Consider the following 13,653-nt stretch of genomic DNA (forward strand, 5'->3'; position numbering starts at 1 on the left):
TGGTAGAGCTACTCTCAATTTGTGTTATGGAACTTTGAGGGGAAATTTGTGCCAAGTTACATTTTGTTGCCCTCGCTTCCTGTTTATATGTGGATTGCAACTGAACATACAAAAAGAAAACCTCTAAATTAGGAGTTTAATTAGTTTGATTGCAAATTTGAAAACATCTGTTCAAATGACATAAAACCCTGTTTGGCACAGAAAGGCAGAAGAGTTTTTTTACCTTGAAGTGGTAATGTGTATATTAAGTGGCACCCTAAGCACTGAGCAAACAAAAATCTCTGGCAAGCAGAAGGCTGTCAGTTTTTCCTGCCCCTAAAAATGCAAGTTGCCACTGAAATTCAATTTCTGTGCAGCACAATGCCTCCTCACATCGATTCGGAAAGTATTTGGCGATACACAAATCTGTCCTCAAGGGAGTTAAGGACTAATGTTGCAGAGATTAATTTTAGCTGAGATTAAGTTTTGAAATCAAGTCTGAAAACTGCGGACAACAATGTGCTAGGAGGATCACTGCTCAAGTCACGTGCACATTGCCGTGGTGCTTCCAGGAAGGAGAAGCCCACGTACTTGACTTCTGACATAAAAAAGCATAAAAGCATTCCCCAGTCATAGTCACACCAGCCACTCACTGGTGCTGAGCAACCACAGGAATTAAAGTCTTGATGGCTGCTCTTTTTTTTTTTGTGAATTTTGTGAAAAATTCTTAGAAGAAAGCTAGCTGGGTTAGAATTGGTTTACAAACTGGGGAGGGGGGGGGGGTGAAGAAAAAGATATGCCCATTGATTTAGTGTAATGCTTTAGAGCTGGTTGGGACATTAAAAGAAAAGTATAGGGGTGCATGGGGTGTGCATGTACTTGCAGGTTTAACACAGAGGTTTAAGGAACAATGTCGTATAAACAGTAACAATATATGCTATTTGTTACCAAAGTAACACTAAAAAGGAAAATAGAAAATGGCTATCACCTCTTGCAAGCCCTTTTTTGCCTCAGCCTGGGATGCCACATACCTCTGTCTGTGAGCCGAAAGCCAGGGAAATCCCCACAGAGGGCTGCTGTGCGTTTGGACCTGCCAGCCAGTGCTCTGCCATGCAGCTGTGCTTCTCCTCGCTGGCTGGGCCACGTTGTTTGCTGCTGGCTTGGCACTCTGCTTCCCTGCGTGCCTCTGTATGACAGGGAGAGACTTCAGTGAGGTTTGTGGGGTTCCAGGTGGGATTGGACACCCCAAGACAAGAGTCATCCCTGGGTACACCACTGTAAGTACTTGGTAATACGATCAAGGATACTCCAAAAGTAGCTATGTTCCTAAGCACTCTTGATCTCAAGCCAAAAACATCTCAGAGAACATTGCTTTTTGGCACCAGACGTTTTTAGTAGCACTCTTCTGGGCGCAAACTCTCAAGTGTCACTGGGACGCTCACTTTGCAAGTTTTCTGGTGCTCATTTCCATGTGGAAACCCAAGTGCTGGCAGTCCATGCCCTCCATGCAGCGGGGAGCAGGTCCCACAGCTTAGGGAGCCCCCATGGAAAGGACCCCACGGCAGAAGAGTTTGAGTCCCTGAGATATGCTCACTGCGCCTTGTGCAGCTTTGGGAAACACAGCACTTCACAGGCTGTGGCAAATTAAGCCGATAGAGCTAGTCCTGGAGCAAGTGGCTTCCAGGTTCTGAGACACTGGTAAGTTCTACTTAACCTGAAAATTGGTTGCAGAGCAGTCGCTTCCCTGTAACAACCGATTAATCAAGGTCTGGCTTCCACCCTTCGCAAGACCACCTATGATTTCAAGTCCCACGCAGACGGGCATCACTCTTTCCATACATTCTTCACCCAATTAGGCTAAAACAGCCATTATTTCTTCACACTAATTTAAGAATTATGACTGCTGGTACATTTTGTTTTGTCTTCAGTTTCTGCTGACAAACACAAACAGCCAGAGGGAGGTCCTTTCTAGTTTTCTCAGGAGAAAAGCTCTACCAAAGAGATTATTGAGAAATGTTCTCACTTGAGCTTTGCCCGTAAAATTGCATTTTTTTTCCAGGGACTCTCTCTCACCCACAGAGAGAGCCACACGTGTTCACACACAAGCAGTTGAACATTGTGGTTTGGGATAATTTTCCTTTGCCTTCAAGTTGCTTGCCCCACCCTAGGTAAAGTAAAATATTTACTGTGTCTTAATCTGAACGATGGCAGCAAAATGACGTGCCACACCACATCTGCTGGAGCAGGAGAGACATATGCTGGGCTGTGCGTGAAGACACGGCAGCTTGTCCTCCTCCTTTCTTCAGACATTCAAACAGTTAAGGATTTACCTGCCATCAGCATGTAGACACGTCCTCATTGCTTTCTGACAGAAGCCCAGGAAAATCCTATTCCAAAGTTAGCTTATCGCTCTGCTGACAGATACCTTTGAAAGCACTTTGGATCACATTACACGAATGCGTTTGGAGGTCATCCCAAAACTGTTGAGATATGGGTGAAGGGTGCGGGAAGTCTTACACTTTGGCTGCATCTTCAGCACGTATTTTTCTCCTCCTCGCTCTGATATTGTCCTTACGCTGTGTCACTGCTATTAGAATCTACTTTTGCTATTCATAAGCTCTGACAGACCTGTCCAATGTTTAGGATCTATACACTTCTTTTAAAAAACCAAGACCAAGGTTTCCAGTAGCTTTTAGGCTTTTAAAGATGCTGACAGCTTCCTAGTGAGGTCTTCAAACAACTAGAGCTATGCACCCAGGCATTCAGAAACAAACTGCAGGGCAGAAAGAGACCTCCAACTTCCCCCTCCAAGCACACAAGGGACTTTGCAGAGAAGCCAAGCAGGATAAGAAGCAATGAGCTGCGGCTCTGAAGGCATCCCCAGGGATGCCTTGTGCTCCAGGGCAGGCTTGCCTTACCAAGACAGTCCCCAAGAGCTGTAGCCCATTATGGGGAGGCGGTGAGCAACAGCAGTCACACACACAGCTTCACCTCATTCCTCATCAAGGTTAATTTTGCCTGACCCCTTTCTCTGGGCTGCATGGCCAGCACCCAGCATGTCCCTTCCCAGGTACCTGCGGTGGATCCCAAGACCCAGACAGCGCGCGTGGGGCCGCCGGGAGACGCTGACCTCCTCCCACAAAGACGTCGGCCAAGTCCCATCTAGCCCGAGGTCGCTCAGTAAATAAACCCCCACCTTCCACCTCACAGGCACCAGCCCCGGCCAAAGTCAATAGATTAGAAGCAATCTGTCATTTCCAGGCCACGCTGTTTTGGTTATGACAAGTGAAAAAAAATTTAAAGGAAACACAGATGCAGTGAGGTCACCTCATTTTCTGGAGCCTTCCTATCTCTCGAAGCTCTTGCCTGATTGCCCTCAAAATTTCCACGCACGCACACAAACTTCCCCTGTGCCTGTAAAGCTGCAGGTGCGTTGCATTAGGCTTGGCAGGGCCGGGGGCTCAGTGGCAAGCACGGGAGGTTTGGTTTTCTCTCCTCTGTGGGGAGACTGGTGTCTCCCCGTAGGAATTTTTTTCAATTACTTCAAATAGCTCCCACTTGCGCACAAAAACCACATCTTGCTATGAAAACAAATAGAAAAATTAAATCCGAAGGAATTTTACCTATTTCCCTCTCCACTTATTCCACTGAAGCAATTTATTTTTTAAAAAATAAAAAAGGAAAAAACTGGCCACCAGAACAGCAAAGTAGCAAGGCACTAATTTAATAACCTCATTCTTCAAAGTCCACCCTGCCCTTTATACTTCTAGGCTTTAACAACAGCCCCAGATTATCCAACACCTTCTATTGTTTTTCTTCCCAAGGTTTCACGGCGTTTCTCTCCTCACACAAGCAGTGCTCTTCCTCCACGACAGAGGGAAAGCTGCAAGCTCTCCAGCAGCTGGGATTTTCCCTGCACATCGAGGCAGGTGTTACCCTACAGGCAGCCGAGGCCTTAGCCAGTTTTTAGGTGCAGTTTATGGTGCAGAAAGGAATAGAAAAGCTGACAGAAGAGACCCAAAAGAAGTCACTTGGGGCCGAAGGGTGCTCAAGCTGTGGGACAGGGACTCCGCGTACCTCACGCCCATCCCTTCAGCTCACAGCAAAGCACCGAGCTGGGGGCGAAGAGCCACGCAGAACTCACTGGAGATGAAGTCCCTGCTGAAATGCTTTGCTGAACGAGGGCGAGCGGCTGCCCTTTGGGGTCTGGGTGCTCCACAGGCGCTGTGGGGCTCGGCTCCGCTTCCCCTCACCACACGGCAGCGGGCGAGGGCCGAGCCCTCGCTCTCCTGGGCGGGAAGGCGGCTGCGGGCAGGCCGCGGTGCAGCATGCGCTCCACCTAGCGGCTGTTGGGAACCCCCGGTTTAGTCGGCGCTTGTCTGGTTAGGATAGCAAATATTAACTTTCTGCTGGTTGTTTCAACGACAACAGTGACGTTACAATATCTGTGGGGAGAAAGCCTCTTGAAAAACGCAAATAGGAAAATGGCGGAATCACAGTATCCTGCACAGTTTTAGTTTATCCTCCCTCAGTAACAATCACATCCGAATTTCCTTTGAGCTATCAGAGTTCACAGAACAAAGTGAGGGAGAGGTGTTTTAGAAGACGAGCAAGCCTTTCTCTAAATGCTCTGCTAAGGCAAACTACTGGGGAACTCAGAGCAGCAGCAGAACACAAGAACTGAGTGAGATATCACCACCTGGTCGGTAACCCTCACAACACCAGAGAACAGCGAGAGAAAAGGCTTCTCTGATGGCCAGTGCCAGCACTCCTGGTACTTGCACCTAGCCCTACAGCAGTGAGCAGGGACAACACCGGACACCCCCCAAGGGCTCGATGCCTGCAGCGCCCCATGAGCTCACCCCACGTTGCAGCTGCTCACACGCTCTCCTCACCTGGGCACTCCGTGCTTCCCGCCATCCAGGCCCACAGTAGCAGCTCTAGGTGATGAACCAAGCATAATATAAAACCATTTCCTGCCAACTGTGGGTTTTGCTGTTTTTTTCACAGGTGATGGCCGTGCTGCTGGTCCCCGTGCAGCTGCTGGCGGTGGCTGTCGCCATTTACCTGCAGCTGGTGAGGTCCACTCAGGGTGGCGTCTACTATGGCATCAAGCAGCTGCCACCCCAGGTGCCCCAGTACCAAGCCCTCGGACAACAAGTACCTCACATGCCGCTGGGCAAAGAAGGCATCCCGATGCAGCACATGGGCAAGGAGGTGCCACACATGCAGTACGGGAAGGAGTATCCCCACCTGCCTCAGTACATGAAGGAGGTCCCACAGGTACCTCTGCTTGGCAAGGACATGGCTCCCAAGAAAGAAAAAGGTAAGCAGGCCCCTCACCAACCCTGCATGGGGACACACATGGCTCCCTGCAGCAGTGTTTGCCCATGGGTGATCAAACAGGGGGAGTGGGCTGCTGCTGGCTGGATGTAGCATAGATTTGCTCTTTTGATTCTTGAAGTCATCTTTCTGTAGGTTATCTGTGGGACTAACACGTTGAACATACAGCGTGTTGCTGCTCAAGTCTGCACAAACGAGCACTTTCAAAGTTCGGTAAAAGAAGTTTGGAAAGTACTAGAATGTTTAAGAAAGCAACTAAAAATGTCCAGACCAGTAATGCCCAGTGTCATACAATCCTTGTGGGGACAGCAAGTGTATGTGCAGCCTCAGCCCAGCTGGTTAACTCTCTGCCTTTTTAAAGGTTCAGAGTAATCACAGTTTCTACTAACTTCAGTGGGAAATGGAGGATTTTAGGGCCTGTTTTTGGAGTGTCTAAACAAGCACAACTCATTGTACTAAAACCAACCTGTCTTGTAAGCAAAGGTTTTCTACATGCATAAAATGCAAAATATGCAGAGAGAGAGGGTTTCTGCCTCTCAGAGAACAGTCAATTCTCTTGCCCTGAAACCTCATCTGTCTCCTTCCCCCAAATCCCAAAGCTCTCACTTCTTCCATTTTACAGCAAGAGAGAACCAGACTTTCCACTACACACAAAAGTCAGCAACTTGAAAAGCAACCAGCACCCAGCACAACCCCTCCCAGGCAGCACCTCCCTCACTTCAACCTGAAATGCCAAATGGTCACACACACAAATAAAAATGTGATTTGGGACAATAAAAAGCATTTTGTGAAGTGTTTAGAGGGAGATCTAATTAGCCATGGCTATGCCAAAAACTTTTGAGAGCTTAGCAATGCCAGGTAAGGCTGTAGGTTTCCAGTAACATTTTAATGTGAACTAAAGCCTTGTTTAAAAAGCAAGTCATACCAAACTTAAACTTTTTACTGTTGCAACCTTATTTTATTGATGTTAATTGAGGAATTCTTGCTAATGTAAGCCCCTACAACAAGCAGGGCCCCTACAAAAAGTTACTTCACACCTTAAGGGGTGAAGTACTCCTATTGCATGAGCACACCGAGCAGCTCCTGTGTCCCTCTTAAGCTCATAGGCTAGTCTACACTAATATGGGAGAAAAGGCAGGATTCACTGCTTAATATTGTATACATGGAAACACTAATAAATTTTCCTTTACGTGACAAAAAAATAAGCAAAAAGGATGCAAAACAAGTATTTCATATAAACAGAAATACGCACACAAGTTTGGGGTACGCAAAACAGCAAGAACATCCTCTTAATTACAAACATCAGCCAGTAATTTTCTGGCCAGTTCGATTTTTCCACCTACCACAAAAACAAGAGGTACCATAAGAAGCATGTTCAGTTCAAAATTACCTTTGTGTTTTTCAAGAGATGTGATTACATTCACTTTTTTTCTCCCCCCTTCCCCCTTCCCTGTTTCTTTCCTCTCCAACCCAGAAATGCCCGTGCGCAGCTTGAGGGGTGAGCAAGGTCCCCCTGGTGAGCCTGGACCAAGAGGGCCACCAGGGCCACCAGGATTACCTGGTCACGGCGTGCCAGGAGCCAAAGGAAAACCAGGTCCACAAGGATATCCAGGAATTGGGAAGCCGGGTTTGCCAGGGATGCCTGGGAAACCGGGGGTGATGGGGCCACCAGGGCCAAGAGGGGAGATGGGACCGAAGGGGGAGGTTGGGCCCATGGGGATACCGGGGCCACAGGGACCACCGGGACCTCATGGACTTCCAGGAATAGGGAAGGCAGGTGCTCCAGGGCTGCAGGGACAGCCAGGACCTAAGGGTGAACCTGGGATGAAGGGTCCCCCAGGGGCCCCTGGGATCCCTGGTCCAAAAGGGGAGAAGGGTGTTGGGATCCCGGGTTTGCCAGGACTGAAGGGCCCGCCCGGGCTGCCCGGCCCCCCTGGCCCTGTGGGTCTGCCAGGGGTCGGCAAGCCGGGGATGGTGGGGTTCCCTGGACCACAGGGTCCCCTGGGCAAGCCCGGCCCACCAGGTGAGCTGGGGCCACAGGGACCCCCGGGGGTCCCTGGAATGCAAGGCCCTCCCGGCGTGCCTGGTGTCGGCAAACCCGGCCAAGACGGCATCCCTGGCCAGCCGGGCTTCCCGGGCGGCAAAGGGGAGCAAGGCTTGCCAGGCCTGCCAGGGCCCCCTGGCCTCCCCGGGGTTGGGAAGCCGGGCTTCCCTGGGCCCAAAGGTGAGCGTGGGGTGGGCGGCCTGCCTGGCCCCCTGGGGCCCAAGGGGGAAAAAGGGCACGCCGGGCCACCCGGCATGGGGGGGCCTCCGGGAGAGCCAGGCCAACCAGGCCTGCCAGGCATCATGGGCCCCCCCGGTGCTGTGGGCTTCCCAGGACCCAAAGGAGAAGGTGGTGCCGTGGGGCCACCGGGACCAGTGGGCCCCAAGGGTGAACCCGGCTTGCAGGGGTTCCCCGGGAAGCCAGGTTTCCCCGGGGAAGTGGGAGCCCCTGGGCTGCGGGGGCTGCCGGGCCCCACAGGGCCCAAGGGGGAAGCCGGGCAGAAGGGCTTGCCGGGGCTGCCGGGCGTCCCGGGGCTCGTGGGGCCAAAGGGCGAGCCAGGGCTGCCCGGCGCCCAGGGGCTTCAGGGCCCCTCAGGGATCCCAGGCATCGCAGGGCCCAGTGGCCCCATCGGCCCCCCAGGGCTGCCTGGGGCCAAGGGGGAACCTGGCCTGCCCGGCCCCCCTGGCTTCCCTGGTGTGGGCAAACCTGGAGCTGCGGGGCTGCAGGGCCCCCCGGGAAAGCCTGGGGCGCTTGGACCCCCTGGCCAACCCGGCCTCCAGGGGCCCCCCGGCCCTCCCGGGCCACCTGGTCCCCCAGTGATCATCCCCCCAACTCCACCGGCTGTGGGACAGTACCTGCCCGAGGTGGGGCCGGGGATAGATGGCGTCAAGCCCCCTTACGGCTACGCGGGCAAGAAGGGCAAGGCTGCCGGTGCTGTCTACGAGATGCCCGCATTCACGGCGGAGCTCCTCACCCCCTTCCCCCGCGTTGGCGTGCCCGTGAAGTTCGACAAACTCCTCTACAATGGCCGGCAGAACTACAACCCCGCGACAGGGATCTTCACCTGCGAGATCCCCGGGATCTACTACTTCGCCTACCATGTTCACTGTAAAGGGGCCAGCGTCTGGGTGGCTTTGTTCAAGAACAACGAGCCGCTGATGTACACCTACGATGAGTACAAGAAGGGCTTCCTGGACCAAGCCTCCGGGAGTGCCGTCGTTCAGCTGATGCACGGAGACAAGGTTTACGTTCAAATGCCATCCGAACAGGCAGCAGGACTCTATGCTGGGCAATACGTTCATTCATCTTTTTCAGGATATTTATTGTATCCCATGTAAAAACAAAAACCAGACAGTCAAACACACACATACAAATCTAAACCTTTCTTCTCCGCTTAAAACTCTTATACCATGAAAGATGCATTTGACGACTGTTTCGGACCATCTTGTACAAAAAAAAAAAATACAAAGTTTAACATTATGCACAGCTAGATATAAAAAAGTGTGGTGAACATATCTAAAGGTGTATCAGGTTCATAAACAGTCGTTTTGCACCCAAGGGGGACATATTAGCTGTACATTATATATTTCTGTGACGCCATGCTTCATTTCATTCACAATAATGCAATACTAAGGTTCAAATCAGTTTACGTCACTCTCCTGTTGCATATTTAATTGATGCATTGATCATAGTTATGAGATGAAAAACAGTGACTGAAAACATAGTAGGTCAGTGTCAAATTACATGGAAAAAATTGAGTGGCTTTTTACTTGTTTGGGGGGTTTTTGGCGGTGGGTTGGTTTTGTTTTGTTTTGTTTTGTTTTATTGTGGGGGTTGGTTTTTGGTTTTGTTTTTGTTTTTGACAGCAGGGCTACCAGACAGGCAAAGGTTCTCTTAGCTGGAGATCTTTATTTCTCTTCCCCTGTGTAAGATATTCCTGCAGGTTTTTGTTTTGTGTTGTTTTCCTAAACTATTTGTTTATTATGGAAAAGGAATACTGATGGCATAACCATTCTGAGAGCTTTCTCCAGGAGTTTCTGGACCCAGAAAGGTGCCTGACTCCAGTGGGCACTGGGTTCACCTCCAAATGCCACAGCACCCAAAAAGCCTCCATCTGCGTTTGCACTGTTGAAGCAGATGTGGTAGATCATACAAAATTTAAAGTCTTCCTATTTGCTTTATGCCACGATTAAGACATCTTGGCTGACATGTGGCAATGCAGCAGGGTGGTATAAATTTGCTTCGATTCCTGTATTCATGCTAAAAACCTGCAGTCTGTCTGGCTTGTAATAAGGTACAGGTATTCTGCCACTCAGCCAAAATTGAATCAGTTTACTCTTCGACGACTAGGCAAAGCAGAAGTAGCTCTGCTTGCTAATTAACTAATTCATTGTCTGAGATCAATCAATAACTTTACCAGCAATACTGATCATAAAAATTTATCCAACAACTTCATTTTATATAAAAGCTGATTTCCAATCCTTATTTATATGTTACCAATTGTCTAGGAGAATCTGCAGAGGCCTCAATCTTTTCTGTATGTGGGGAAAAGCAACTTTTATGCAAGAACTGTCTGTTCATCAATGGTGCTAATCTCACCTCAAGAGTATTAATTTAAAAATGACAGTGTCCTTTTCTGTGTTTCCCTGTACAGTGCTGCACATCACACACGTTAGTTGAAAGAGTCAAATACTCCTCACTTCTTCCATGTCTTAGCTAATGCTACTGCTTTTGATTCAAAAATGAACTAGATTTTTCATACAGAACTAAAATTGGATTTAACTGGCATTACTGTTATTTAAATGCAGAGTTTAATGCAGTCTAACATTGACTAAGGACTCCAGTGATATAATGTGGTGCTTTATCTCAGAAATTTTATGGAACGTTGGCAGGAACGGATGGACAGCTTACCAGGCATTGGTGACTTGGGTATGTTTCCAGAATATATGAGATATGTCAAAAGCAAATAATTTTGTATTTAAAATTTTTGTACTGATTTGAAAAAAATATCTTATTAAATATCTTTAAAAAAAATCCTCTCTTCATTAATCAGGGTTATTAGAAGGAACACTCAACCCACCAAATACACGTATCAGACTACAAGGACTCTCTGAAGCCACTGACAACCTGATATGAAAAAACAAATCTATATATAAATACAGGTTTTTCTTTGTTTCCTCCCTGCTGACAAGGCTTACCTAAACTCCCTGAGAGGAAGGCATTGTCCTAGCATTGCATTTAGCAGGAGATGGCAGCTGTGGACCCACGGGAATCTGGGGTGAGGGGCTCCCGCCGGGGCACTGGTGCATTCCTGATGCACTGCACAGAGCAAGGGTTCGGCAAGAAGCAGGGGTTATGGGCTGGGGACAGCGGTGTGTGCAGGAGTGCAGCTGAAAAAGGCACAGGGGGCAGGATGTAGGGAAGCTGAAAAATCAAATAGGTATGAGATGCGTTGTTGGGTGGTTGCACTCGGCCAAAAAGCCAAAGTTGGCTGTGGGCTGCCCAGGCTTCGAGACGCCTGTTACATCCCTAGCTCTTCCGATCATTTGAGAACAGCTTTTCCCATTCTGCTGATCTCCCCATGCCCCGCTTTCTCTCCTGTGGCGAAAAGCTGGTGTGAAAGTGGCAACCAGTTTGTCACTGACTAGCTCAGTGATGATCTGTTCCTCCACTGCAGAGAGTGGATTGCAGCCCGTGGTCTCACCTCAAAGATGGGCATTCCCTCCAAGCTGGTGAACTCCTGAAAGGTCAATACCAAAATGAATGCATTGAATACCCACCACTTGGGGCAGGCAGCTGTGTTTTAAATTGCCCTCAAGCTCCTTGAAGCCGCTGGCTAAGCAGGTCCCTGCTCCCCATCATCTCACTTTTACTGCATAGGAGGAAAGAGAAAAGACAACGTGAGGGAAGTACTGAAATCAGTGTTGATTGCTTCCAATCTAAAGTTTTTCATCACACATATCTTCCTAGTTAAACATCTATTTTAGCATTGCCCTGAAAGAAGGCAGAAAGAAGGCAGGTAAGATTAAAAAGCCACGAAACAATGTCAGGAGGATGCTCATCTTGACGTTGCCCACAAATATCATGTCCCAGCTGTGCTTTTTATCAGCCAGGAGTGATATTTCTACCTGCAGCACAGTTCAGGTACTGTACCTAGGCTCAAAAATTTTCAGCCCTGTTTGTCCTACTAACCACAGAAGTTCATTTTGAAACTTGATGCCACATCTGACAATCCCTTATTTACTTTACACGGCCCTAATAATGGGCTTGGGCACACACACGGCACGGGCCTTACAAAAATAAGCTTGAGGGCAGCATCTTTAACACAATTTATTCACAGAAAAATAATTTCTTTCCATTTGTAGCATTCAAAATTTCACTTCAAAAACTCTAAGAATGTCTTCAAAATACAGTTGGCACTTTAAAGGCATATAAAACTTCAGAAAAATGGCAAATAATTAATTACCTACACCAGAAACAGACGTTGAGCTTTGTATGTTCTTAAAAATCAGACTCCGCTTAAAAGTTAAGGTGTTTATATTACCTACCAGGGCACTGTTAAAAAGAGAAACATGGCGTAAGAAACTAGAAATACCATGCACTGATTATTAAACACCAACATTGTGATTCTGTATTATTCTCAACACAGAGTCACTGGAACATGGTTTTGTTACCTTTTAAGCACTCCCAAATTCATATTTAGTGCAATAATTTGTGACCTTCCTTCTTAGGTCGTATCTCAGAACTTCCCTTAATTATTACAGCAGAGGAAAAGATACTGACAAAAACAAACAGGCACCCTAAAAGTCTGAGCCAAACGGAACTCTGGCTGAAGCATGTTATCTGTCTCTGTGCGTGTGTGTGTGTCTGTGTGTATACGTTGGTACTTCAGAGCTGGGTCTTTCTGATGGTGGAGCATTTTGTAGGGGGGTAGCAGATAAAACGCAGGAGCACCTTTGCTGCAAGATGCTGCTGGCTTGCAATTCAGCAGACTGCAGAAGAATGGGAAGATAGGAAGCAGTGGTGAAGCCATCTGCAATTGATACAGAAAAGCACTTCACATGAGGTACCTGGCACCTACGTAGTTACGCTGTTACCAGACATGGAAATAAGGCTTGCAGCACCCTGGGATTCAAAATGTGACAGCTTCACCACTGATGATGTGATCAGCGTAATGGGCAGCTTGTACAATAAAGTTTCAGTGCAGAAACCTTGCCTTTAGGAATGAAAAAAAATAGGAAAAGAAAATCTTAATATCAACTCAGTCTCAAAGAGATTGAAATATTCAGAGTGAGCATTATTGCTTTTTTTATTATTGTTATTATTCTTTAAAAAAAAGAAGTCCCAAGCCTAACCTTTGGTATTGCAAGCTACTTTTGAAAACATGTGCCCCAATAAAATAGACACCATGATCTGTAGACATTACTGACAGAGTACATAGCATTATTCCTGCCTGCATGAAGTCTGTGTAAAAGCAGTAACTGTTCTCAAGGCAGTACAGCACAAAACAACCTCATGAAATGAGGCTGATGAAGCAGTGCTGGCATACACAGAACCCTACCAAAATATCTTACAGGGGAAAAACAATGAATCAGGTAGCTCACAGCTTATTATCGAAGATAAGAGCTGGCGGCCAGCAGGCTGTGCTTTCAAAAAACCGTGCCCTGTGGTTTATCAATAGCGTTAACTCTTGGCTCAGGCCCGAGTGAACAGGCCTGGCTCTAAACTTTCCTGAGTCACCTTCCTGTGAGGGCAACCTCAGCCTACACTGACTCAACTTTCCTGCAGGAGGAAAAGCAGCAAGGAGAAAACATCCACAGGAGTACTGTTTAATTGCCAAAAATTGAAAGATGTACAAGTGGGGAGACTTACTAAGAAGAAGTAAGAAGGAGCAGATGATAGGGATACATGCCTGTAGACAGCATACTAAACACATGGAAAATAACAAACACTAAATTTTTAAAAAAAGGCTTGGGGAGACCGTAACACTGGTGTGATTAAAAAAAAAATCAAAATAAAGGCGACTATTATAAGCAAAAAGAGTTTGGGGGACATTATGAATCCTTCTTTTCTAATTCTCTTGTCTGGATTCTTAAGTCTATTGGAACAAAACCAAAGGCAGAAGACTTTCCTAGGAAAACATTAGGAGAAGGAATCAGTTTAGAAGAATCTCTCTGGCAAGGCAATAAAGCAGAGAAAACACCCACATCTTCAAAAGCACAGCTCGCTGCCCTCCTCCCTCTGCCAGGGAGAGTGGCTGGAGAGAAAGAGGGAAGCAGCCAGCACCG

The 13,653-nt window shown here is 47.9% G+C and overlaps 2 protein-coding genes across 9 annotated transcripts in view; one reads left to right on the forward strand and one right to left on the reverse strand.

Moving 5' to 3' along the window:
• Positions 1-4,980, reverse strand: part of LOC310892524 (uncharacterized protein) — a 101,228-nt gene extending 96,248 nt beyond the window's left edge. For 5 of the 7 annotated variants that reach the window (XR_014578196.1, XR_014578197.1, XR_014578198.1 and 2 more), the window contains exon 1: positions 1,011-4,980. Coding sequence is in view for 2 of the 7 variants with exons in the window: in XM_083820393.1 (XP_083676519.1) it covers positions 1,011-1,165; positions 4,057-4,067 (166 nt within the window). In the remaining 5 variants the exon portion in view is untranslated. The remainder of the gene's footprint in view (positions 1-1,010) is intronic. The other 2 variants (XM_083820393.1, XM_083820392.1) reach the window with 1 other exon arrangement.
• Positions 1-13,445, forward strand: part of COL8A1 (collagen type VIII alpha 1 chain) — a 91,010-nt gene extending 77,565 nt beyond the window's left edge. For both annotated transcript variants that reach the window (XM_083820333.1, XM_083820334.1), the window contains 2 exons: positions 4,990-5,305; positions 6,797-13,445. In XM_083820333.1, the coding sequence (XP_083676459.1) occupies positions 4,993-5,305; positions 6,797-8,703 (2,220 nt within the window). In that variant the 5' untranslated portion in view covers positions 4,990-4,992 and the 3' untranslated portion in view covers positions 8,704-13,445. The remainder of the gene's footprint in view (positions 1-4,989; positions 5,306-6,796) is intronic.
• The last annotated feature ends 208 nt before the right edge of the window (positions 13,446-13,653 follow it).

The sequence above is a fragment of the Anser anser genome (assembly GCF_964211835.1).
Source record: "Anser anser genome assembly, chromosome: 1".
NCBI lineage: Eukaryota > Metazoa > Chordata > Aves > Anseriformes > Anatidae > Anser > Anser anser.